The sequence below is a fragment of the Drosophila sulfurigaster genome, chromosome 2R (assembly GCF_023558435.1).
Source record: "Drosophila sulfurigaster albostrigata strain 15112-1811.04 chromosome 2R, ASM2355843v2, whole genome shotgun sequence".
Lineage (NCBI taxonomy): Eukaryota > Metazoa > Arthropoda > Insecta > Diptera > Drosophilidae > Drosophila > Drosophila sulfurigaster.
In genome coordinates this window covers 21,334,085-21,361,788 of record NC_084882.1, presented here as the reverse complement: position 1 = coordinate 21,361,788, position 27,704 = coordinate 21,334,085, and the positions used below count along the sequence as shown (strand labels likewise).

Below are 27,704 nucleotides of genomic sequence, written 5' to 3'. Positions count from 1 at the left end.
TCTCAAGTGAGCTGTGCTTAACAGAGATGGGGTCGAGGTGCAGTCAAGAATAATGAATTGCCATTTATAACCCGATGGCAACAAGTATGGGTATTGTCACTGGGCAGAGGGGAGGGAGTTGGGGTAACCAGAGAATACAGGACTGATAGGAAAGAGGCCATTAAAACGATTTCATAAGATAATTTTAAGCATTGCAATTTATTGAGCATAATAATTTTTCGGTGGTGTTGAATACTTCCCGAATGCCAGTTTCAGTAGCGAGAATTGGCAATCATATTGCTTTTCGCAATCAAAGTCATGGGCGTGTCGATAGGCGTTATCGTAGTGCACAATATCCGCGTTCTCTTCAAGTTCTCGCTTAAATATGCGCTGCTTGGGTAAACTGTGGGAGAGAGTTAATTAGGAAAATACATAAAATAAATAAAAATAAAATTAATAAACACATAATATGGCTTCACCGACTACAATATAAATTATGTTTTTAATTTATTACTTTTTTCTACCTTAACTTTTTTGTGTATTGTTTGCAGTTTTTTATATTTTTAAATAATAACTAATAATACTAAAGGAAGACAATATTTTTAATTACTTCTCTTCGTTAGTTTTTACAAAGCTGAATCTTGTTTTTTATATTACTTCTCGCGTTGATCACACATGTGAAGTACTTTATTGTCGATTTTCTAATTTCTAGCCTATAACCGATACTTTCTTATATTAAGTCATGATTACTCTGTAATAACTAATTTTAAGTGTTGAGTAGTACGTAATGATAACTTTATTTAAGTGTTGAGTAATTTACGTGCTTAAGTGCTGTATATTGTATAAGGATTAACGAATAATATGTGAAGCAAGTGAACAATACTAACCTGAAGATTGCGCGCAACATTTCTCCGACCATGTTCAGCTTTGTTCGCTGGAAATACTGACGACTTTCACATAGTGTACGCAAGACGCAATCGCGTCCATTGTAACCCATGCTGTAAGTAAACATATAAATATATATGTATAGAGGGTGTTCTTTAAACTACAGATGAATACGTAGGATGTAATTTCAATTTAACGTATGTACATATATTCCCCGCCTTACTTATCGACTATAGTCTCGATATCCTGATAGATGGCATTCCTAGTGCGTCTACGAAGTATAGCTGCCGCCACAGGACGTTGTGAAAAGCCATGCAGACTCTGGAGAATCCACGAATTGTTGGGCAGATCGTAGGCGACTCCCCAATTCAGGCCGAAACTATTGTGGGCGTAGTAGGGATTGCCAATGATTCCCACAGTGAAGCACACTGACACCTGAACACAATAAAATGACGGAGACAAAAAAAAAAAAAAAAGAAATAACAGTTGCACGTGTAATTCATCTGCTCTCAGTTGTGAGTCTGTGAGGAGTCTGGGATTATGAGAGGGGAAAAGGGCTGTGTACAATGACAGTTGACACATACTGTAAAAGAGGAGCCCTCGGGAAAGCTGAGATAGCGTTTGGATCGGCTCAATGAGCGCACGGATTTGGTTTTGTCTGTCGATTGAGGTGGTGGAGGCGGAGGAGATGTCGTTGTCTTTGCACGTTCCATCATAGTCATCAATGTTGGCGGTGGCCATAAATCATTGGAAGCGTTGGCATGACCAGGTTCAAGTGGCGCGTCGGTTTTATGGCTCATGAAAGTGGACGTTGTGGCGTTTGCAGCACTTGTCGTTGCAATTAAATCGTAAATCAAAAACTGTGCAACAATTAAACGATAATTAAACAATACGAAATTCGCGTAAATCACGGCCATGCTACTACGATGCTGCGATGCTACGATTGCTACGTGTGCAACTCGTCGATGCTCTGCGAACTGAACTGAAACTGAATGGTGGCCTTTTGTCTAAAAGGCCAAGAATCGTTGCCAAAGAAATTGCCAAAGTGCAAATGTGTCAATCGGCAGTTAGTGCTGTGGAGAGTGCAACCGCAATGCTCGCAACATGCACTTGCAGCAACTTGCAGTCGTCGTAGTCACGTTTACAATAAACATCGCACAGACAGAGACAGAGGCAGAGACAGACAGACCACACACAGGCCGACGCCTCAAGCAGACTATACTATACTATACCTCAGTCAGGTGCTGCAGCTTAATTGAATTGCCTGCACTCAATGCTCAACTCCTCTCCTCTCCGTCTCTCTTTTCCTATCTGCAGTCTCGGTTTATTTTACTCGATGTGCTTGTGTGTGTGTGTCTGGCACCTGCTTGGTCGTTGTGGCATGTGTCTTGCGCGAAAAATAGTTAGCGCCTGTGGAGAAGTCAAAGATACCGTCGACAGCGACGATGAAGATCGATGATTTGATTGCCCTTCCACCATTGATGGCGTGAACATTTGCCAAACGTGGGTGGAACTTTAGTAAATTTAAACAATGTTTAACTTTTCAGCAATTTTTTAAAATAATCAATGATTTTATAAAAATAATCAGTAGATAAATTTAAACATTATTAAACATTAAAAAACTGTTGAATTGTACTATAAATTATAATATTAACATCAGAAACTGGCATTATAATTTAGAGTTTAGAATGTAATAATTATAATTGAATATAACTATAACTAGATACTTATATTTACAACTTATATGGGGGATATATTTTTTTGTGTAAAACTAAGAGCCCATATATTGATTTGTTTTCAAATTTTGTTTCTCTTTTCCATTCTCTATTGTTTATTTCTGTAAACATAAGTAATTGACAGATTTATTAAACTCTCCTCGCACAAACGGCACAATGGGCAATGTCAAGCGTTCTTACAGTACTGTGTAAAAGTCTGTGTCAGCTTCAATGTGTTGGCCAATTCCAATGGCTGGAAATGTTGAAACAAGCAAACAAACAACTTCATTAACCCCACAGGGCATACGCAATACGCACATATCCTGCTGCTGTCTTAGTTACCAATACCCATGGATGTGTAGGCGTATGTCTACGTATGTGTGTGTATTGGCGAACACTTTGGGGGCAAAGCAGTGCGCTTAGTTGACCCATTAGAAGAAGAAACGCTCGTAAAGCAGGAGGCAAAAGTCAATGCTCAAATTGGCAGGCATCAATTGAGTGAGCGCTAAGCAAAGCAGACAATCGAAGCGAAAACGAATCGCAAACGAATCGAATCGATTCAAATGAAAACAATCATGAAATAGAGCAGTGTCGAGCAGAAGGAGACCCGCAATCTCAAGATGAGCTAAGGTCAATGGGACACCCAGATAGATGTGCGACGAAGAGACAGAACATCATCGTGGCAAAGTTAAAGTAAAAATGGGATCGCCAAAAAGTTCTGTGATGACCACTTGAAGCTTAGCCGACCACTGCAAATGACGTACAAATAGGCCAAAAGCTCTTTGATTACCATGACAATGTATGTGAGAGTGTGCGTATGTGTGTGTGAGTTTGCGGTATCTGTTTCGCTTTTGATAAGAGAGAGATACTTGTACTGGGCCATAAGAAAAACTATTCGCATTCTTGTGATATATGCAGATGTGTCACTTGCCCTCTCACATTTCCTCGCTATGCAGATGCTCGTTATTCTGACCAATTATGGGTCTATTTTCTCTATTTTGTTATGCATTTTTCGTTGCGCTGTTTTCTGTGGGGTCTTCGTGTTAAAGTTGTGCGTCGTGCCGAAAAGACTTTTCGGATATTAAACTATTTCCGAAGCATACAAAAAGCCAATTTAAATGCTAATATAAAATACCAACATTTTATTATTATGCCAGCCGCACGCATTCACACACCCGCACCCACACCCACACACACAACCCAGATACTCACTCGCACACACTATCATACACACACGGCAGGCGCAAGAGAATGTGGCAGGTCGAGTCTCTGTAAGATGGCGCAACAACGACTTGGTCTCTGAAGTTGTCTTGGCTTTGCTCGCCGCACTGTGCGTGATAAGCCAAGTGGCTGCTCTGAATTTGGCACTATACCACACACGCACATACACACATACACACTGGCACACACACTATACATACTCAGAATGTATAATACATATGTATTTTTGCGGGGAGTAAGTCAATTCGTACATACAACTCTGGAGGAGACACTTGAGGCATGTAAAGTAGCTACATATGATGGGAGTATTGGGATATTTATTGAATGCCTCAATTTGAATGTAAATACGTGAATGATGAAATCAACTTGTCGATGATTTCAAGATGCCCTTCATACAAAATTGGGGCATTTCATAATTAGAAATATCAAAGAGTTAAATGCTTTGAAACGGAAGTGGCTTTAAGCTTGGAGTATGTTGTGAATTCAAAGTAATTTATGGTGAAGTGTTTGCTTTGTTATTTAGAAATAATAGTTATTGAAAATAAAATAACTTAATGCCACTGCATTACGTAATAAGACTGTCGATTTATAAAGTTTATTTTTACTAGCTTTAGAGTTTTTTTTTAAATTAATTTGTTTATTTTAGGAGTTAAACACTTTAATAATCTCGAAAGTTCTTAGCATAATATGAGAAAGAACTTAAAGATATTCTTTGTGTTTAAATATTCTTATAAAGTAGATGAAGAACTATGTTAACTCTAATCGATAGTTCAAACGTTTTTTCACAAAAAAAAAAAAACTAAAAACCACAGAGTCTTTGCTGAGCCTATGCGATAACTATAATCCCACACGTTTGTAATGCATGAACTGAATATTCCTGACAGCTTTTGTGTGGGGAGTGTGTCCGTAACACTTGTGGTTTATTTCGGATATGATTGGACTTACCTGTCTATCATTGTCTCCAAGTTGCCATATACATCACGTCGATGCCTGCGTTTGATTTTGGCTACGGCCGCCATCGGTTTCTTTGTGTTCCAGCCGTGGGCATTGTTCAGGACCCATGTGATGTTGGGCAAATCATAGGCAACGCCCCAATTGAGGCCAAAGCTGAGATACAAGTAGTCGGGATTGCCGAGGACGCCTGTGGTCAGGCAGACGGCGACCTAAGTAAGTTTTGTGTAAAGCATTTTGGCTTAAACTATGCTGAAAGTTTTCATCTATTGTGTGTGAGTGTGAGAGTGTGTTGACTTACAGAAGCCGATGAACCCAATGGAAATGCCACAAAGCGTTTACCCCTCGAGAGTTTACGCTGCGACAATGGCATCATTGAAGCAGCATCAGTGGCAGCATCGGCGACAGCCGCATGCGGTGCCAACGGATTAAGATCCAAATCCAAATCCTCCTCAGTTTCATCGTCCGTCTCTTCGTCTGTCAGAGTGACGTTGTTGTTGTGGGTTTGCTGAATCGTGTGCGCTCCACTGGCTTCATTTGCCAGTTGCGGCACTGTGGCGAACACATCGAGCACATTGCTCTTGGACCAGGCATCTGCTGATAGAAATTGACACTGGCATGGACCCAACACCAACATCAACACCAGCCCTTGCAGCAACAGTGATGTTGACCAAGTCAGCCAAGTTTTGGACATTCTTGGTTTGCGTCTTTTTACCAAACTGAATCAAAAATTTGGTCGCTGATTTTAACTTTGAGGTGTGCTTTTGTTTAAGCATTTCCTCATTGATTTCGATTGGTGCTCTCAAATGCCAAGCTGTTAATTAAATTAGATTGCCAACTGGTTTCGATGCTGATGACCCGATTCTCAGTTCGTTGTGTGTGTGTTCAACTCGAACTAATTTTTTAGCCAAACAACATCTGCAATGCCTGATGGCCTGGCCCAAATTAGCTGGCCACGCACTTGTCTCTTAATCTCGGCCAGTTGTGCTCTACAACTAACTGCAACGCTGGGTCAGTCGTTAGTCTTTGATCGACGTTATGGCAAATCGCGCCTGCTCTTTGCAGGCAGCCCTGCTGCTGCTCTTGCTAACCTTGGTCAGCTCACAGAACTCTACTAGCTCCACTTCCACTTCGAGTTCTAGTTCCAATCGGGCTGTCAGCTACCTGCGTGAGAAACCAACGCATCTGCCGCATCTGCTGCAGCGCCAGAAGAGATGGCTCATCTTTGAACTGGGCACCTCCATCACGGTGAGTCATCATCAGAGCAACTAGATCAGCATGGTTTTATGTTTTAATCCCCAACAGCTGACTGCAAATTGTGCCAAGGCCATATTGGACACTATTCCCAAAGGCATGTTGCTGCTGGGCGAGGCTACAGCCATTTATGATATGCCAGGATCTGTGGCCGATTGGCTGCCACGACGCAGAGGCAAACCAAAGCCGCCACCACCTCCGCCACCACCACCTCCTCCGCCGCCACCACCACCACCACCGCCGCCACCTCCGCCACCTGCCATTCCAACGATAGTGCTGCCAGCTCCAGTGCAGCCGTACATTCAGCCTATCCAACCAGCTCCAGTTGACCCCTTCATACTCCCACAGCAGCCTGTGATTGTGCCCCTAAGTCCCGCCGATCCCGTGCATTCGTTTTATTATAACTATCCGCAAGTTTCACCGATTTTGGGACATCGTAAGTCCAGCGTGCAGAGTACAGGTTGTCCGGCATCGCAGCTGGTGAAGGATGCGTATGGCAACTATTATTGCCGACCTACGGCGATATCGCGTCGTCTGAGGCGTGAGCTCGAGAGGAATGGTGCAAATCTGGTGAACGAGGGACAGAGTCCACATGGCATGCTCTTCGACTTGCTCGTAATGCTGTCCGAATTGTGAGTAAAGTAAATACGCTTAAAGCTCGACAATCTATTTATCTCCCCCTTGCTGCTGTTGTTGCTGTCCCTTTTTTATAGGCATCAGTATCAGCCGCGTTACTGCATCATGCGAACACTGTGTGAATCGCGCCATCTGCTGGCCCCGCCTGGACAATCGCTGTTCCATGATATCTTTCGCATTCTGTTGCGCTACGTACATCCGGAGATTGCCCATAAGCCCACATATCGCAAGGCCTTCACCGCCGGCCATACATTGCATGAATGCGCACAGTGGTATGGGCTACATTGTCCCCAGAGTTTTTTGCTGCAATTCAGCAAACATTTTCAGACCAAATTTGCACAATCATTTAATAAAACGACATAAAATACACAATGAAATAAATACTTCATTTTATTTTCTGCTCTGGGGCGGTGTACTCGACTCTTAGTGCTCTTGTACAATTATGATCTCAACATATGTATATCTCGGGGACTCTTAGTATTATGCAAATCCAAACATGAGAGAACAATAATACACTTATATTCTTTAAAGTTATTTGGTATCAAACATAATCGAAATCTAGTGGTTAAAAAAAAGATAACATACAATTTGATAGATTGTCTTTAAGCTGTTAAAATTTCCTAAATTTATAAATGCAGACTGATAAATTTAAGAGTATCAGTTTATTCGCTAAGTAAAATGGAAAAATTATAGATATGTACATAAGTATTAGACATAGTCTATGAGCTTTGCTTATATTATAGAATTTGTAGTTCACACGCTGATTAAATTTTGCCTAGTTTAAATAAAATAAAAGGATCTAATAAATAAAAACAATTGCATCAATTGTTGTATGTGCACATGTAACATTTCTATTAAATGCTTTTTTAATTTAAATTTAATTAACTAACAAATTTTATGAGCCTTAGGTTAGTTCATTCTGCTGTTAAGATTAATATTATATTATTGAAGTATTATTTGAAGCCAACATGGGCATGTATCGCTTAATACCAATTTAAGTCTTTCAACATGTAGTAGAGCTTTTGGCAAGTTTCGAGCATTGAAAATCTCATATTACCTTTGCAGAGCAATCGCAACTACAAATTTTTTAAATCTTGCCAAAAGCTTCCTGGCTATAAATTGGCAATGCAAAAAATTTTATTTTATTATGTGCCATGCCAAAAAATGCAATTGAATTTAAGCAAATACCCAAATGCTGACATATTTATTGGCATCTACAAATATAAAACATATACATATGTATATGTATGATTGTTTGTATATATGGCATTTGTGTATTTTAGGTTTGTTTTTCCCATTTCCTTGTTAAAAGGCCACACTTTATATTTCGTAAATTGTATTATTTATTTTTGGCTTTTACTTGTTTGTTCAAGACAGAGGCCCAGTCAGGGATCAAAAAGGTATGTGCATCAATAAAAATACAAACTAAATGATTGTCTCTGAAGCAAAACACTACTACACAGTGTGCACAAATTGTTTATTGAAGTTTTGAACCCCATGTAAATATTTCCTGCCTACACCCCTGACTAAAAAAATATTGAACCAATTTTTTTTTTATCATTGCGAAGAGGTCGAGAATTTCATTGTTGACATAAATTTGCATGGGGCAGTCGTCAGTCGACCATGTCGACTGTGTTGACATGGGACGGGAGTCGGCGGCGGTGGCGGTGGCGTCAGTGTAACCAGTTAATACTATTGACCCGTTGTTGGTCAGTTTGCAGCCAGCCGCTAATCAGTGCAGTCAACATCACTTGAGCTAATAGGCGCCCCCTAAAGAGGCAAGTAGTCAGAGGCGGAGGGCAGTTAAGCCCATAGCCAGAATCGCCAGTCTTAAACCGAACGCGATGCCGACAAAATGACGCGCTTACTCCACTTTATTTCAATTGGAAGCGTTTTGATTGCACTTGCACTTGCAAACACGCATTTAGCCAAGGACCTTGATGAGTCTTCGCCAAATGCAAATGTAACGCGTGCGGTGGCAAAAGTCCACAGTCGACGGAAACGTTATCTGGCATTTCCGGAGGGTTCTTCGGTTTCGGTGTGAGTGTTCTTGCCCCAACTGCTAATGCAGTAGTTTCAATGGCAACTATTTGCTTTTTGCACAGGCGGCGATTTGCTTAACCGTTGGCATGATTGGTAATCCAGATGTCGACTATCTGAGTTGGGCCGTCAATTGGGGTGTCGCCTACGATCTACCCAATCATAATTGGGTGATTCAGCATGCCCATGGCTTGGCAGCCAATCTCACTAAGCCAATGATACTGCGTCGTTCGCGTCGTAGTTTCTTCGACGAGGTGCAGACAGCATTCGACCAGTGAGTATTGCTCTTGATTGATGCTTCAACCTCATGCCTACTTTTACAATCATGACATCTTCAGCATGGGATTCAATGGACGCGCCTGTGTAGCTCGTGCCCTCTGCGAGAGCGCTAAGTATATGCATGCTCCCGGGCAACGCGGCAACATGTTGGAGGAACTTGTGCGTGCTGTTTTCAGTCTGCCCACTTCATCCGTTGTGGAGCATGAGCCGCAGGCGCATCATCACTACGACCGAATCTATCGACACTCGAAGCGACAGACACGAGAGTGCCATGAGCTCTATCCGGGCTGCCACTTCTCTTTGCTGGCACTGGCTCTGGGCAACTTTGCATCAGCTCCAGCGCAGTTTAACAAATACAATTTCATGTGAGAAACTAATTGCTAGAGAAAGCTGGTAAAATAAATGCGGTGGAAATAAGTTAAATCTTAAATTGGCGTGAAAATTATGAACTCAATCAAACAAAAACAAGTAAGGAACCTAATGTTGAGTGTGCTCAACTGTGCGACACGCATTAATAAATGCGAACCGGAGAGGTATTATTCTCAAAATATACCATATTGATATACCAAAAAATATAAATATATTCCAAAGGATATTTTTAGTATATCGAAAGACCTCTAATATATACTTCATAGGTTCGGAGGCGCTTATTTCTGTCTGTTATATATAACATATTTCCTGCAGGAACAAAGTTTCAATATCCTCTTACCCTATGTGTAGCGGGTATAAAAAGTACATTCTTAAGTATTGTATATATAGTTATTATCGGGTTGATATTGATCTTATACATACCTTTCTGAAAACGCTTCAAAACTTCACTAACTTCCCTAATTGCGAAAAGAAAACAGCTTTGCATTTTTTAAAACAAATTATTTTCATTCTTCTTTATTTAATAACGCGTAACATTTATTTATATAGTAATTGTTGAGTTCTTTTTATGCATTTTTCATTTATAATCATTTATCTTTGTTTTCGTTTATTCAAATGTTGTTCATTTGCAATTGTTTCTATTATGTTTCTTCATTTTTATCCTTGCCACTTTTATAGTTTCTTAGATTTTAGCTCCAATGTAATTTTGTTGATTTATATTTTTTTTGCCAATGCAAACTGCACGTTATACATTTTGTTTAATGCTAGTATTTAATGATTTGTTTGTTATTATAGTATGTTTTATAGTTTGTTGTGGTTGCTCTTGTTTTTCGTTTTTGTTTTTGTTTCTTGTTGTTAAGTTACAATTTGTGTGCGCGTGGAATTGTTTTTACTCGCTGTGTTGTGTAACTTTAATTGTTAGCTAATATGTTTGTTTGTTTGTTGTTGTTGTTGTTGTTGTTTGTTATTCAAAGGAGTTTGAATATGTACGTGTAATACATACATACATTTCATATTATATGCGTGTATATATATGTATATGTCTTTTTATGTGAAATGTAAATGCAATTTTTAAAATGTAATTCGTGTTTGACATTTACCTTGAATATTAATGGGCAAATTTGTTGCGCTCTTGTTATTATTTTTGACGTTGTTGTTAATTTGCAGTTAGCCTACACTTAATGCTAACATTTGTTGATGTTTAATTATAATTGCAAATATTTTACATACTTTTCCTATACCCATAGCTTAATATATGCTTTTTTTGTATTTTTTTGCTTTACTTTTTTTTAATTTGGTTTTTAACTAAATTTTCAATTTAGTCAAAATTGATTTTTTGTATAATTTTTGCAAAACTTTTGGTTTTATCAAGCGCTACACACGCCTACCTAAAATCTTGTTTAGTTTTAACATTTTATTTTGGCGTCCGTTTACTGCTATTTTTTAATATTTCCATTTTGTTTTTTATTTTTTTTTTGCTTTTTATGTATTTTTTTATTTATAGTATTGATCAAATATTTGTTAGTGTAGCTTGCACAATGGCATTTATTATATTTAACGTTAATTTGTGGTGTTGTTTTCCCCAGTGAGTTGCAAGATTTTTACTTGTAGTTGCATTTTGTAATTGTTGCATTTCTTTGTGTATTCTTTTGCTTGCTTTCTAAGATAAAAATCTTGTTGCTAAAATCTGTAATACATACATATATGTAATTGTTATATGTATTTATGTATATTTAAATACCATGTTTTGTGTATTTTTTGTTGTATTCAATTGAAATTCAATCGAATTAAGACAAAGTTAAATAATTGTTGTAAATTGTATACATATACAGACGTGAATGCAACAGAAGCACTTAAAACTAACGGCACCTAACAATTAATACACAAAATATATGTACATACATACATACATATGCATATGTGCATTTGTATGCACAATGAATGCGGTTTTCAAACTACATTTTATAAAGATATCTGCTTTCGTCAGATTCATTTTCAATTTCAATACAAATACGTATGAATAAAACACAGATACAATCATGTATGCATACATTCATGCACATATACATATGTACAAATTATCATACTACTACATTAAAACGATGCGATCAAAACGATGCTGTATGCACTTTATACAATTTAAGTATTGGTAGTAGTGTCTGTCTATTTTGTCTGAGCACGATTTAGTCTATGTGAGTGTATGGGTCTGTATCTGTGTGTGTAAGTGTGTGCGTGTTGTGCTTTTGCCGTAATACGCTTACAGTTAATAAAAAACCTGAAGTCGCTTAATTTTTTACAATGCAATTTAGTCAATTCCAAAATTCACTTTCATAATTTATCATTTCATATATTTTTTGATGAAGTAAAAAAATGTTTATTGATTCCAGGGTTTTATCCTACTATGAATGCGCTTTATTGGAATTTACGAGCATCCCTTTTTGTAATTTGAAATAATATCCATATTTAAATAGAAATTGCTTGCCTCGAAGGGGTAATATATGGAATTACACAAATTTGTACAACAGCAAAGCGGATTTTTGATTGGGAAACTGAATTAACTTTTGAAATATTTTACAATAGTATTCCGAAATAAAATCGCTGCCAAATTGCGCAAAATAAAACATTTAAAATTTTGACAGGGCCAACAATGTGTTGTTGTGTGTGAAATATTTTGATGTGTTTAAATTTGTTTTTTGCTGTCGTTGAAACCTTTTATTCATTGCACTTTCGATTGATTTTTTCTTCTTCTTTATGTTTGGCAACTCAACGCTATATTTAATGTTTAAGTATGTACAAGACCGGGATTCTGAATAGATCTGAGAGAGAAGTGTCTTGTGTATAGGGAAGATGATAGAACTGGTAATCATGTGGATTCTATTGTCAGGTACTTAATAAGTTTGTCAATTTGGCGAAGATGATGAAGGGGTATTGAAACGATTGCCCTAAAAGTATGCAATGGATATTGGCGATGTTTGAGTTGCCGTACAGTGCGTGTTTTGTGGTGAGTGTTCTAAGTGTTTGCGAGTGTGTGTGTATGTCTCTGTACGTATGTATGTGTGTGTGTTAGTAGTAGTAGTAGTATTCGTAGTAGTAGTAGTAGTAGAATTACTTTTGGTTTTTCATTTATCAGCTCCATTTGCCAGTGCTCTTCCAATTATTTTTGGTTTAGCAATACGCAGACTTTGATTCTTGTTGTGTTTGCTACAAAAGACGACCTTTGATTGGAAGACATCCGATTTTATGTTTTTGAATCTCAGGGTCAAGCCGCATATATATCAAATATGTACTTAGTATTGGTTTTTCATAATTTTTACCTCATTAATAAGTATATTTTGTTAATAACTATTTCTCTTCGTTTCATTAACTAATTATGATTATTGTAAGTGCTAAGTGTGGCTCCAAAAATTGCATAAAATGAAACACTTTGTGGTTGCTGAATGCCCTTTCCGAATGGGGCAAGCAAGACAGACTCAATAGATTTGAATGAAATAAATTTTAAAGAAATCTCTATTACAGGCATTTTAGTGTTTGTTAACTGCGAGTATTGGAAAGGGCAATTCATCTACGATGCTGCTTTGGCACTCATCAATGATATACATATTGATAAATTGGATTATGGTGCAATCCACTAAATGTTCTTGTTGCTCTTGTTGTTCTTCTTGTTGCTGCATGTGTTGTCTAGCAATTTGTGTACACAATTTCGTTGTCTGCTGGTGATTACTGTACTCAAAACAATTGTACCTGAAATAAATTCTTGTTGCTTTCCTGCTTTTCTGTCTTAAATTATGTTTGCATGCGTTTGGGTGCAATTTTGGACTGACCATAACATTTATTATTTATTATTAGTTTTGGATCTGAGCCTGGTTTTTATTTATTTAACTACTTAGTTATTCTCTTTTGTTTGTGTCTGTTTGTTTGTTTAAACTCTTTGTAACGTGTGTGCGTCTGTGAGTGTGGTTATGCGAGTGTGAGTGTGTGTTGTGAGTGTTTGCTAACGTTCTGTTATTGTTTCATATATACAAAATGTGGGTTAGTATTTTATGTAGAGTTAGTATTTGTAACGTACTGACTAGTGGTTTGCATTAAGTACTTAAGTATCTTAACCACAATGTTAACTTCGAGCCCCGTTTTGCAATGTCTGAATTATCGTACGAGTACCTTATATGACTATTCGTTTCGAGTGTGAATATACCCATGTGAGAAACACACACACACATCAAAAACGTATACATATACATACATACATACGACTAAGTATATACATATACTTATACAATAAGTATGCATGCATGCCAATATACGAGTATAATTATACATTTTGTTTGCTTGTTTTATTTTGTCTTATTTGTGGCAGTATTTAAATTACATGTTTTCTTATCAAATTGGGTTTTTTATTTGCAGTGCACAAAACTTATACTGCAATATTTTTCAATTGGGTTTTTTCTGTTGAATTTTTGTGTTTCTCTTTTTTTTGGTTTTTAGTTTTTTTTGTTTTTATTTTCACATGAAGCCCTTTAAACCTTTAGCTATAACCTAAAACGTAAAAGTAAAACGCGTTTTAAAAAAGGCAAATTGAAAATGTTTGACATTATTGGCATAATTTACACTTAAACACGATGTGTGTTCATTTTGTTATTTGTTTAATTTAATTTTCGTAATTAATTACATACATAAGTTATATTTTGAATGTGCAAATGAACTGTACAATTATGAGTTCGAATTGTACTGAATGATCGACTGACCGACTAACCGACTGACTAACTGACTGACTGATTGAATGACCGATTGTTTGCTCGTGCTTGCGCATACATGTACACACATACACGCACACACACGCACAAGCCTGTTTGATTATAACCTAAAAACACAACCAATGAGAGCATATACACGTCTATGTATTTGACTTTTCCTCGAATTGCCTTCGAGTTTGCATAGTTGGTACGTTCTTGTTATATTATTTATTTATGTAATTTGTTTTTTTCTCCTCTCTCTTTTTTTTTTTTTTGGTTTTCATTAATGTTTTGTTTTTTAGCGTGTCGATTTTCCCAAGTGAAACAATTTACAAAATGGTAGTTGAAATTTAATTTTGCTTTTACTTCCTATCGATTATTTTCTCTTGTTTTTTTCCTTTTTGTGTAATTTGTTATTAATTTACGATTAGTTGTGGCTTTAAATTTAAAGCCCACTTAATAGTTGTTCTTTTTTCTATACACAATTCAGATGCGATTGTAATTTAAATATGCATTTACGTTATTAAGTTAAATTTATTCACAGAAAAGTTACGCCATTTACTTGTCATTGTTTTTTTTTTTGGTTTTAATTTTTGTTTTCATTTTGATTTATAAATAATGTTTTAAGTTGATTGTCTAAAACTATAACAAAAAGTTGTTTAGCTAAAATGTTGTTTTCTTTTCATTTGCTATTTAAACATTAAATTGTTCTAGGTGTAGGTAAATCATAATGTGCTTGGCATGAGGACCAATCGCGATTTACCTCTGAGGCAGATGGCCATGCCAAACACACAGCAACCAAATAGTGTCGAAAATTATCTTAGAAATGCACACATGGAACAAAGCAAGCAAGCCTTATACACTACACATTCGGGTTAAGAACGCTTTTGTAAATGTGGTGTGTATTAACTTTATACAATTAATTGTCATATACAATTCAAAGGTAATCAAATAAGAATATATTTTTTTTCCAAGAGTTTCGTTCTATTTACAAACAAGTTACGGTTGTCTCGTTTCAATTGTCGCAGGAATATTATTTAAGAAATACGCACTTATTGACATTGTCATTTTGAATTTCACTTTCGAAACAGTTGCATTTTTCTTGATCTATGATGAATGGAAAGCATTAGCTATACTTTACTTTAATTGATTTTCAAAACACTCCTTCGAAAATGAAATTCAGAATAGTCCTGTGTGTTGCTGATTGATTGTGATGCTATTTATCTGTTGTTAGCCAATAGAGTTTATCTGTGCATATTTCAAGTACATCACTTGCGATGTTGTATTTTGTTTCTCATTCGGACCAGTTAATCGGCTTGTGTTTTAAGTATATACACTTTGTGTATACGCCGCGTGTGAATGTTTGGCATTTAATATTATATTATATATGTATGCATTTAAGTATATACTCGTAATGTGTGTGTATATATATTTTTCAGACTTTTTATTTATATGCTTTTCATAACGGAAGTCGAGACAGTTGTCAAATAGTTTTTCCTCATTTCTGTTGGCATTTTAATTTATTTATTAATTGGTTTGTTTTTTTGGTTTTAATTTTATAAGCTCAGTTAAATACTTTTAATATTTGATGTAATTATTCAATATACAATTATCATATTTTATTATGGGTTGCTGTTGCTGTGGTTGAGTGTGTGTATATGTATGTATGTAATTGTATTTGTTTTCGTTTTTATATTGGTATTAGTTTTTTGTATTCGTATTCGTGTGTTTAAATGCTTAGCAATTTTTTTGTTTTATTTATAATTTTTTTATGATATTTCTTTTACATTTAGTTTACGTTAATTTAATAGCTAAATATTTAAAAAATGTTAACTGTTGATTTTTATGCACTTTACATTTTAATACACCAGATTGGCGCTGCTATTTATTTATTTTTTTCGTTTTAAATATTGTTTTATATTTATGTGTAAATGTGTGTCTGTTGCTGTCACGTTATTGCTGTTATTATTTTTGTGGGTTTCGTGGGTGTTTATGTTTGTTATTCTGTTTGTGTGCTACGCTATTCGTTTATGCAATTAACACTGATTCCTTTTAGCACTTCCAAACAAATAGCCTCTGGACAATGGAAACTGCATATGATAGCTCGAAACGGAATCTGTGTATTTCTATTTAAATTTATACAAATCAGAACAATAGAACACAATTAAATTGGTACTGAATATATGAAATTATTAAAATGTTGAATGAGAGGCAATTGACACACACATAGTTGAAGCAACTTTCAAGTGTCTTGTTAGACACAGGACAAATGAGTTGCAAAACAATTTTAACTCATCTACGTACCACTCACAGAATAAATAATCCATGTGTCTGTATAATTTAAACACTGTCGTGCCTTTGTTCTGATGCATTTGCTGTCTAGGCAAACTATTTTAATTAATTCAGATTCACAAATGCTGAATATTTTCGATTTGGAATTTTAATTAAACTTTTGCCACTTTACACACACACACACTCACACACACACAAATACAAAATGCTAAAACCAACGCACTCCGAGAGCCGAGGACCAGCATAAAGAACAAAAACAATCATCGCAATTATAAACAGCACAACAGCTTGACAACTCTGAGCAGAGTTGTCGCGGCATTCCTTGCTAATAGTTTTGGTAGATTTCGTTTATGTTTTTCCTCTTTTCTGGCATTTGCATGAAAGTTGTGCGAATTATGTTTATTTTTCGTTTATTATTCGCTTACTGCTTACACTCACACGCACACACACACACATACTTTCATATTTGCATTCTCCCTTACCCATACAAACACATGCGCAATGCGAATTGCATTCCTCACTTAATTTGTTGCATACTCTATGGCGCTTGCAGCCACCCTGTGGTATTCGCGATTTTTTCAATTCTTTTTTTAGTGTACTTGTCTGTAACAGTGGCAAAACTTTAAAAAATCAATTAAACGAAAATATATAAGAAAACCCTTGTGGTGCATTTAGATAGCCCAAGTCGTTTAACTTTGAGGTGTTTTCCCTGTATTGCCCACAGCACAGACCTCTGAAATGACCAGCAGCATGCCAATTTCCCTTTTCTCTCTTCAGCTGCAGGCTATTAAAAAGTTTTCAAACTGCAAGTGAACCGTTGGATCTGCGAAATGCTTAATTAACAGTCAGAACGGAATGGCATACACAATTCAAAAAATAATCAAATTTTAAGAATGGCTCAAAACCCCTAAGAAACAATTTTTATTGTTAAAGTACATTATTTGCACATTGCATCTGAAATTCCGTAAGTACATTTTAACAGCTAATATGCAAAGTGCTCATTTTTGTGGGAAACTTTTCGAAGTTGATATACCCTGTAAGAAGTCAAATAATATTGATTAATAGTTTTTTGGCATGTTAAAAACGAGTTTCACAGAAAAGGAAATACTTTCTCTGTAATCAACAATATAGATAACCACTTAGTTTGAGCATTGATTAATGGCTTTTAACTGATAGAGTTTTTGTTGATAAACTTGTTCAGATGATCAGAGATAAGTGCTAATTGAATTCATGTTTTATACTTCAATAAACTTGTTAAAAATTACATAAACGAATAGCGCACAATATAACAATGAGCCATTTATTTAGGTTGCTTGATTGAATTTTTCATAAGGTTTTTGTTTGCTGTTATTTAGTGAGTGTTCTTAATTAAATTGTTTAGACTTTTGTGATTTTTAAATATCTAAATATTTTGTAATATATATGTATGTATTAATGTTTTCATACTATATATACTCTTGTTAGATATACAAATGGTAATATGAGTGTGTATTTGTTGTAGTAAAAATGTGTGAGCTTAAAAATTGGATGTTTGTTTACCAACATTTAACTAAATTTATTTCAGAATTTCGCGCTTCATTTGACCAAGTTGCCTTGAGGCGAACTTTTTGGTATTTGTTTTGTAATATTAATGTTAATGTTAATATTATTTAAATTTGCTTAAAATGTATGTAGCTTAGCTAAGACTAATTAAGACTTATGTGGTAATTAAGTATAGATGTCATATAATTTAGTTACTTATGATTTAGGCATAACTAATGCTAAAACCAGTTTGTTTTTTTATTTTTAATAATATGCAATGCATTTTGCAAATTGTTTTCTTTCGGTTTTTTTTTGTGGTTTGCTTAAAATAATCAGAAAAATATGCACAAATAGACAAATAATTAAAATTGTTTACATTAACTTCATTCACGCACACACATACAAAGTCACACTCTCGCATACACATTGAAACACACTGAACACATGCAGTCAATACAATTTGGTTTTTGTTAATAATTTTAAAATGCCGTTTTAAAACATTTTTTCTTATGTGTTTTGTTGTTGTTCTATTTTGTGAAACTTTAGAACTTAAAATCAACAAGGAACTTTTTGGCGCTCAAAAATTCAATATAACTTACAAAAAAAACTATTTTTACAACACTGGCGCTGCCACATTGTGCAACACTGCACAACCATCCCAACACCTACACAATCATCCAGACATCTATCAAAAATTACTAACTAAACTTTCCACTTCAACTGGTTTTGCCAGTCTCTGCTCATGTCGCACCTATTAGTTGATTTTGTTGACGACACAGCTATTAACGATTATTTTTACGTTATGCAGCACTACAGTACTTGTTTTGAATTACTTTACATACATATTTTGATCAACTGCTCCAAAACTTGCACTTGCTTGATTACTCGTAGTTTTTGTTTTGCTTTTAGGTTTAATGTTTCCAATGTTCGCTTCGCTCCGCAAATGTTTACAATGGGCTCCATGAGCTGCTCATCACTTCGTTATCGTTATTGTTATCGGAATTAGTACTGATACTACTAGTATTGACACTATCGCTGCTGATGCTGTTGCTGCTGCTGTTAGTGTTGTACAATGCTGATGATATGCTCATGGTGTTGCTCATTGTATATTATCCACGATCATCGTCCCGGGCGGCGAACAGGGCTCGCAACGAGCTGATGATTAAATTCCACCAGCCCGCTGCGAACCCAAGTGGTCGCTATAAGGAGTTTTCACTGCCCATTTTGAGCAGTTCGAATTTCTTTTTGGCAATTTTCGAATATAATATATCAATCGGCTGCGATTGATCGTACAAACTAGGCGCTTGCAATATAATTAGCGCTGTGCCGACCACGCAAGCGATTGCGAAAATCCAAAGAAACATACGATCCAATACCATGGCTACGTATTTCCAATCTTCCTCCACCTTTCAAGAGATCAAATGAGAAAACAATTGTGGTGTTAGTTAAGGGTAAATAAGTCCTTATTTGAGAATTTTGTATACAATAATTTATATAAATAAATTAAATGCAAACTATTAGAATGGCCTTGCCTTCGAGGAACATTTAATTAATATAATGTTGATTTCAGTTCTTAAAATTCTGTCTACTTAGCAATGTAACCACAATCTATTTTCGAGCTGTGCCTTTCAATTCATTAGCAAAATTACAAAAATTTGGTTATCGATTCAAATTTGATGGCAAAAGTTGAAACCAGAAACTGGAGCTGATGCTGTTGTTGATGCTGGGCAATGCCAGACTGTGGCCACATCAGATTGCAAACTTGCACTCTGAATCCGGAATTGCGCTTTCCGATTGCACAAACAACTCAATCACTCAGCTCGAATTCAACTCAACCAACTCAACGGTGGCTCCTATGACCGACCGCCCTCCGGGTCATCCCCTTTTGCCAATTTTTGATTAGAGAAATGCAAGCACCGTGATTGAAGCTACTTCTGCACATTTCCCCTTAAAACCTTGGCTAATGCGGGCTGTAAACATATCGCGACCTCGTCATGCAGTCGAGTTTCAGGCTGGCTAACTGGTTGGCGAATAACGATGGCTCTGCATGCCAAAAGACATACATTGAATAATGTTTTCCGAGGAAATGATTTTATTGGACGAATTCGTGTTTGATAACCTCAGAGTTTGAATCGAGTTGAGTTAACAGCTTTATAAATTTCTCTAGTCTAGTCTGAATTTATATCGTGTAGTACGATATGCGATATTACATATCTAATGTAAACGATGAAACATCGTCGATCAAAAATCAACATAAACATCCCTAATTTAAATATCTGGGAGCACTATTTGTTTCTTTTCTTTGCGGTGTGAATATATGATAAGAAATCATATACTAACTAAAAAATTGCTTTAAAAATAAAATATTTTTAGCATACTTACACTTTCGAATTTATCTTTGTTTTTTCACATGCTGCGCTATGAAGCGAGAGCCCTCGATGGTCTTTTCCATTTCCCTGGCATAGGGTCTCTCAAATGTGGGACTGAGATCGGCGGCGGCGGCAGCAGCTGCAGCGGCCGCGGCAGCTGGGCAACAGCCGGGACTGATGTCGCCATTAAGACCAGATGGACTAAATAGATCATCGTCAGCGCCTGGCAGTGGCAGAGAGGAGGGCAGAGGTGGATCACCAAAGCAATGGGCGGCTATACCGCCCGCTGCCGCCAAGTCGAAGCGATGCGAGGCGGGTAGAACTAGAAATCAAATAAGAAAGTAAAAGAAATGGTTAAGGGTGAAGGCGATATATTGCCATTAGGTAAATCAAATTAGTAGCTATTTTGCAGATATTTTCTTCTATATATACATAAGTATATATATATATTTCCTAGTTTTTATGGCCAAATGCAATTTGTAACTCTTCTCTGTTGGCGCAATGTCCCGCAGGACACTTAGGACAAAAGGCTACTCAGTGGCAACAGCAACAGCAATAGGAACAGAAACAATAAAGAAACTCAGAAAATAGTTTGCTTCATTCTACTTATTTTTGTATTTATTCGGCTAGCATTTTCTTTGGCTTTCATTTTGGACTCTCTTTCCTTGTCCCAACTGTGGACAGACGATGCCAGAAACAGAAAAAGAGGTTGGAGAAAATAATCATTAATTTGGAAGCCAGTTGGAATTTCAGACAGCGAAAAGTAGTCACCAAATGGCTGCAACTTTCCTATTGTGGGTGACGGCAATTGAATTGCGTTTTTCTCTGAGTGGTTTTACTTGTCGTATGCTTAGTATTTAAGGGACAGCATCAAATGAACTGATAAACCATGGCACTGTGGTTTTATGGATATTTGCGAGCCATTTGATACCGAAAAGAATGATCCTTTATTCACATTCAAATATGTGTTCTCTTAGTTTCACATCCATGGTCATACTTATTTTCTGTTCATTTCTTTTAATGAGCTCGACGACAGTGACAAAACGATACAAAAGCAATTTCGAAATCGCATAATTCTTTTTCTGCAAGTTGTTGGAACTTAGCATCAGCTTTTGTAGAGTTTCTCTTTAATTGTCGTAAATTATTTGCACTGCTCGAGACGAGGCAAACGGTATAAAGCGGGTGGAAAGGCTTTACAACTAAGTGCATATAATTTCAATGTATTTTCGCATATTTAAAACGAAATAGAACTAAACTTGGACGGCTTGTAAGTTAGTGCAAGTCTACACACTTAATGCGCCTGCTGAATTCACTAAAAAACAAGCATAAATTTCCAAGCACCAACAATGGCACCACCTACAACTAGCAACTGCGAAGGCAACTGCAACTAAGGAAAGCAATGCAAAAAGTTTGCGAACAACAAAAAGTTGTGTATAACGCAGCGGTAAGTAACATATAGAAACTTTGCCTGCTCTGTAAAGACGACTACTGAATATTGTATTTGTATATAGTATAGAATTGCGAACATGCCCAAGACGTTTTACAATTGTTCTGGACTGCTTACAATAGAGAGAGGGTTGGAGGAAAAGTGATTTACCTGGTATGCCATAGTCACCGCTGAAACGTTTTGTGTCGTAGTTGACAAATTTGTCGACGTCCGGCGGCAAATGAAAGACATCCGTCAGCACCTCGGGCGGCTGATCCTCTTCGGGATCCTCCTTTTTGGGCCGCTCTATGCAGAGCAGCTTCGGCAGGATTTGTATGAAGACACGTTGCACCCAAGGCGCCATGCGATGCGTAACTGGCGATCTACAAGTAAATTAATACTTAGTGGAAAGCTTCTTAAAATTTTAACAAGAACTTACCTAAAGTTAACATTGAGCACCGCAATGGTTACCACAACAGACAGCGTGACGAGCATCATAGTAAAGAGGAGATATTTCCCCAGCAGCGGCACTGTCAGCGATGTCGGCGGAATAATTTCGGCGAGCAGCAGAAAAAACACAGTCAACGATAGCAAAATACTGATACAAAGTGAGATCTTCTCGCCGGAATCACTGGGCAGATAGAAGACAAGCACGGAGAGGAACGATATGCCCACACAGGGTATGATCAGATTGACCGTGTAGAAGAGCGTCTTTCGCCTAAGCGTCAGATTGAACACAATGTCCAGATACGGTTCTTCACAGCAGCTGTAGAACTTTTCGTTTCGCACTGCGGGCACTCGCATAATATCCCACTCGACGGATATATAATAATCCTGCAGATCGATGCCCACCTCGATGTTGTCCGAGTCTGCAGTTTGCTTCAGATGCCGCAAGTCAACCTGGAAAAATGAAGAGACAAAAATAAAAGTATGAATGAATTGAATTTGAAGTACGATTTTAAATGGGAAAAAGTTTCTTTCTTAAAATTTGGCATAATTTGTCCTAATTTTTTTCATCAATTATTAATACTGCATGAGTAATTTTATTTTATCAATAAACAATTCTTTTAAAATTGATCGAAATTTATTTTTTCTAAAGTGTAACATTTCCTTAATTATTTATTTCAATTTTGTTCACAAATTTATGATTTTGCAAAATCAGTGTCATAAATTAACATACAATATTCCTAAACTGTGCAGTTTGTTAAATAAATTATTTTTATGTTCGACAACTAATAATGTTACTGCATGTGAGAAATTTGTTGAATAAATTATTTTAATTCTTTTCACTTAAATATAAAATTGCAAGAGCAGTACTAAATTTCATTCCAGAAATAAATAGCTCTTGTTGTAATTATTAACAGAATAATGGATATCTACAAATGAACAACTAATTTGATAGCATTGTTTTCATAACAATAAATATTAATATTAAATAATAGTCGCATTAAGAATATTTCACAAACGTTTTCTCACACTTTTGTTTTAGCAGATTTTGATTTACGGATCAAATTCTTGACAATGCAACACCTGTGCGATTGTATTGCCATTAATGGTGATTTGTTGCCTCATTTTCCACCCAGCAGAGAGAAGCTTCTACAGCAGCAGAAACAACAACATCAACAGCAGCAACGACAGAAGCAATAAGAACACGTAACGAACTTGAGGGAAATTCAAGTGTCGCTTCAGTCTCGTCAAACAGCCGGCGCAATGAATTTTCAGCGGCAAATCAAAGCTGATTTTCCTTACTGATGTTGATGCGGATGCTGTTGATGTTGTCGTTGCTATTACTACTATTGCTTCTGTAGCTGCTGCTTCTGCTGCTCCCAGTGCTGTGCACTGATGAAGGTAAAACGTACTCGAACTCGTGTATTTTTGACAAATTTTTGACAATCGTCAATTGCGCAACGAATTGCGATTGTCTCGCAGTCGATGCTCGCGACTCGATTCCCTCAACTCTGTATATGGAAATGCGAATAAAAATTGAGATGGCAGCTGCTGTGATAAGTTTCACTCACGTGCTGCCTTAAACGTAAATGACATTTACGTTTTACCATTCATTTCATTACGTTTCAGTTTATTTGCTTGTTCTTCCGCTTGTTATTGGCGTCGATTCATTTATTTCGAGGCTTCTGTCTCATTCTTTTTACCGTTTTACTTATGAACAAAACTTCTTTAAATGAGAAAAATGTTCATGATCTGTGATTGCTTATGGTTTTCGTCTGATTAATGGAAAGACACGTTCCATTTATAGCATATCATCTGTCCTTTGCGTTGGGTCTATTTGACAATCTTATTTTCAGTTTATTTACCAATTGCTCACACTCGAGTGCTGCGAGTTGAATGAAATCAATTTGCTTTACTTAAAAATAAAACACAATTTTAAATTACATTCCCATTCATTAAGAGAGGAGACCCTGCGCTACCCGGTTCCAAGTTCTGGTAATATCATTAATACCTCGTAATAAATTTACGCTGATGCTGTAAATTGGCACAAGCAGAGTTCGGAATAAGCGACGAAATCAACCGGCAACAATTGTTATATATGGCCACAAGGAAGGAAGGATGAATGGATTCTTCTTCCTCATTGCAAGCGTCTCTCTCTCACTCTCGCTTTCTCTCGTTCTCTCTTATTCTTATTTGTTGTATGTACGTGTGTATCAAGTTAAAGTCAATGAAGCATGTTGAAGCTTCCGATGCGTGAATTCGCCTTATTTGGCAAAAGGAAAAACGAAAGAGAACAAAACAACAACACAAGCAAAAAAAAAAACAAAAATTATATGTATTCTATAAGTAAATGGTAAAAATGTGCTGTCATTTTGTTGGCTTGTCGCTTGTCTTTTTGCGTAATGAACACAGCGCCACCTAGCGGCCGTTATGCGGCGCAACAGTTTTACAACACAAGCTATTTATAGCCAACCGGCTGCGAGTACTATAACTTGGCCAATTAACTTGAATCTTGCACAAGATCAAATAAAAGTTATTACCGACAATGAATCTAAATAGGAACTGGAATTTGATTTGTGTGAACTTGTTCCAGTTCATAAAATCACAATAAGTAGTAATTGCAAGTGCATATTTTCTACTACTTGATAATATAGATGCTGAGCTAATGAAATAGGTTTATTAAGCGCCCTTGAAGTTCAGCTAATTAATGGGATTTGATTAGTGTGGATCTAGCTTTGCTTTTAGAATGAACGCTATTAGTAATAGTTTAGAGGACATTTTAAATTAATAGTTGTTATTCGATTAGAGAAACTAAGCAATAATAACTTATGTTAAATATTCGATATCTCTCTCTGAACTTAAGTAAACCTAGATTAATACTTGACATTTCTTTTACCATTTTTCTCTACATTCTTTAGGGATTTTGGGATAAGTGTATGGCCTATTCGGTTTATTTAATGGCGCATTTCTAGGTTGTTGTTTTTGTGACATTCTGCAGTTTGTCGTAGCTGCTGCTTCGTTTGACAAACGAGTCCCCAAAAGTTTTCAAAGGCGTGGCTGGTTCATTAAACGCAGCTGCTGGTTGTTATCTCCTCTACGCACACGCACACAGCTGTGCCAGCTGCATGTGTGCGTGTGCGCGACTCTCTGCGAGTGTGAGTATGTGGGTGTGTGTGTGTGTGTGAACGTGTGGATATGGTAGAGAGGGTCTTGTGATTTATCACATGCCAACGAACGAAACGTGTCAAGTGTACACAAACACAATAAACATTAACAACAGTATTGAAATAAATATATAACAGCTATATGTATGAGGCCAGCAATGGCGGCAACCTCAAGTGAGTGCCACGCCCCTTGAGGAACCTTTATGGTCCACACTGCAAAAGGGAATAATAAAAAAGCGAAGCGAATAATCAATTGTCAGAGAGTGAGTTTTTGTTTTTTGCCCCATTTTCAAGGTCAACGCTTCAATTGTGAACAACACACAAAGGCAGTCTCACAATCGCAGCCGGAGAGTTTTTTGCTTTTCGTAAAACATGTTTAAAAAGTCGTTTCATCGTTCCCTGACACATACACATACGCATACGCATGTAATCCATTGCCACGCCCACCAACTGCCGTTGAATTTACCGATTTAATGCTTTTATAATCGACTTAAACGTTTGATTAGCGTTTGATTAGCAGTCAGTCAATCAGAGCCAGAGCCAAAGCCACGACCAGAGCTACATCTCACGGCACTTGTGTATTGATGGATGGCTTACATCTGAGCTCTGCCAGTCTGCTTTGATTGACAGCCAGCTTCAGGATCACTGAGTGTATGTGTTGTACCATACACTGGTACCCGTATACTTAGGATATATTGTGAGTACTCTTCCTTTGACTTACCATGTAACCATCGTATGTCCATGAGCCGAACTTCATGAAACATGTCTGCTCATCGAATGGAAAATATTCGACATCAATTTCGCAAAACGATTTATAAATGGCGGGTGGCTTCCAAACGACTTTGCCCGTGTGGTGTAGAATTGCTTTAGTCATTATTGTCACTTCATAGTTGCCATCGGCGCTGCAAGGATTCAAAAAAAAAATGTTTTCATTAGAATTTCGCTAATTTTGAAATTTAGATTTCGGGTGTTGTAGGTTGAAATGTATTAAATATTCAACAAAAATATAAATATTAAAATTTAAAGCACAACAACGAAAACGTTAATAAAATCAAATATATTTTTATTTTCATGTATTCACAGAATTTATTGTGTAGGACATTTTATCGTAAATAAAAGGAAACGTATTGCAACCAATCTAAATTCACTCAATTGATAATGGGGCACATTTTTTTATGTGAATGAAGTTTTTCCGGTATACTATCACATAAATAGCCTTTAAAGCGCATTTCACACTGGTCATATAGAAAACCTTTTTACGAATTAAAACATTGGGAAAGAAGTTCAAAAACCGCAGGCACACTCAGGAGACATAAACATAGCAGATCTAGATTCACTACTTAAACAGTTAGAGGCACCACATTACCATTTCCGGCGGCCATATTAACTTAGCACCATAAATCTCAGCGCTGGCATTACGTTGCGGTAGACAGTGGCTGGGTTCGTTTTTGGATTTGGCTGCCTTCAACACCCCCTTATCCCCTTGGCTCTGTCAGCCGAAATTTCGGGAGATCTCATGCTATATATGCTTATATACATACAAGTATTTCTATTCCCAAAGTGCTGCGACTATGGCTTTGTTTTCTTTAATTAAATGAATGTTGTTGACAACTTTATTATCAGCTGAACTTTGTGAACCCAAAAGGCACCCGCCCCGCCCCCAACTCGGGGCCAGCGGTGCAGGGCGTTGGGCGTTAGCTGCTGGCCTGCCACAGCCACTTTAATTCTATTATTGTGTATTACCGAGGCAGCTTCCAGTCTCTGGCATACAAAGACAAAAACATAGTCACAGTCGTAGTCGGAGTCATCGCCACAGTCGTATCTATGATTCTTTTTTCAACTGCTTTAGTTTTCAGATTCAAGCTGACGACAACTGCGTCGAAATCAAAAGAAATGAAATAAAATTTCATTATCTTTCATTAGATTTATAAAAATAGAAATGGCGCACTGAAAGCTGTGGCGGTGGCGGTGGCCCTGTGTGTGTGTGTGTGTGTGTTACAGCAAAAAAGCCAGCGACAAAGTTTTGCCAGCCTGCGGATTGGCTGCGTCCTCGGCTCGCTTCGGTTCGGCTTTTAGATTCAACTTTGGAGCGTGGCGAGATACAAAAATGGCGATGGCGATGGTGCGCCGTGTGGCGCTCAGATTAACGCGCTGATAGTCGCAGCTGGCGCCGGCGGCGTCGGGCGACGACCACCATGAGGCTGACACTCATACGCCGCGTTGTCCACTGGGTATATTGTATGTGCCTGCCTCTCTCTCTCTCTCTCTCTCTCCCTGCTTCGCTTTAAGAGAGCACTCTGTGTGTGTGTTTGTCACCGCATCGCCGTGAAGATAATGGCTGCAATTGCGGTGACCCCCAGGCGTGGTTTTGGTTTTTCGGTTTGGTTCTAAACTTTTTTCTCTTTGTCGTATTCTTTTTTTTTTTT

At 37.0% G+C, this 27,704-nt stretch overlaps 4 protein-coding genes and 1 long non-coding RNA gene across 6 annotated transcripts in view; 2 read left to right on the top strand and 3 right to left on the bottom strand.

Moving 5' to 3' along the window:
- Positions 1-167: 167 nt before the first annotated feature.
- On the bottom strand, positions 168-5,653 carry LOC133838994 (uncharacterized). Of its 2 annotated transcripts, none has more exons than XM_062270276.1 (4): positions 5,053-5,653; positions 4,746-4,963; positions 867-977; positions 168-382 (listed from the first exon to the last, which is right to left on the bottom strand). In XM_062270276.1, the coding sequence occupies exons 1-4, from the start codon at positions 5,443-5,445 to the stop codon at positions 199-201; spliced, it is 906 nt and encodes a 301-aa protein (XP_062126260.1). In that variant the 5' UTR covers positions 5,446-5,653; the 3' UTR covers positions 168-198. The 2 variants fall into 2 exon arrangements, with proteins under 2 accessions (XP_062126260.1, XP_062126261.1); XM_062270277.1 differs by lacking the exons at positions 4,746-4,963; positions 5,053-5,653 and adding exons at positions 1,088-1,299; positions 1,449-2,005 and having other exon boundaries at positions 174-382.
- A 16-nt stretch (positions 5,654-5,669) lies between these two features.
- LOC133838991 (uncharacterized) lies at positions 5,670-7,006 on the top strand. Its single transcript, XM_062270273.1, has 3 exons — positions 5,670-5,999; positions 6,057-6,637; positions 6,719-7,006. Exons 1-3 carry the CDS (start codon positions 5,790-5,792, stop codon positions 7,002-7,004), a joined length of 1,077 nt encoding a protein of 358 aa, XP_062126257.1. The 5' UTR covers positions 5,670-5,789; the 3' UTR covers positions 7,005-7,006.
- A 1,388-nt stretch (positions 7,007-8,394) lies between these two features.
- Positions 8,395-9,473, top strand: LOC133837567 (uncharacterized). Its single transcript, XM_062268373.1, has 3 exons — positions 8,395-8,679; positions 8,747-8,955; positions 9,020-9,473. Exons 1-3 carry the CDS (start codon positions 8,497-8,499, stop codon positions 9,327-9,329), a joined length of 702 nt encoding a protein of 233 aa, XP_062124357.1. The 5' UTR covers positions 8,395-8,496; the 3' UTR covers positions 9,330-9,473.
- A 1,110-nt stretch (positions 9,474-10,583) lies between these two features.
- Positions 10,584-27,704, bottom strand: part of LOC133838983 (acetylcholine receptor subunit alpha-like 1) — a 74,396-nt gene continuing 57,275 nt past the window's right edge. Inside the window, 6 exon segments of the mRNA XM_062270262.1 lie at positions 10,584-19,278; positions 20,255-20,278; positions 20,280-20,563; positions 21,839-22,050; positions 22,107-22,567; positions 26,000-26,180. Coding sequence (XP_062126246.1) covers positions 18,982-19,278; positions 20,255-20,278; positions 20,280-20,563; positions 21,839-22,050; positions 22,107-22,567; positions 26,000-26,180 — 1,459 coding nt within the window. The 3' untranslated portion in view covers positions 10,584-18,981.
- On the bottom strand, positions 23,119-24,405 carry LOC133839001 (uncharacterized). The gene is made up of 3 exons (XR_009894040.1): positions 24,059-24,405; positions 23,686-23,999; positions 23,119-23,625 (listed from the first exon to the last, which is right to left on the bottom strand). It is a non-coding gene; the product is annotated as an uncharacterized LOC133839001 (long non-coding RNA).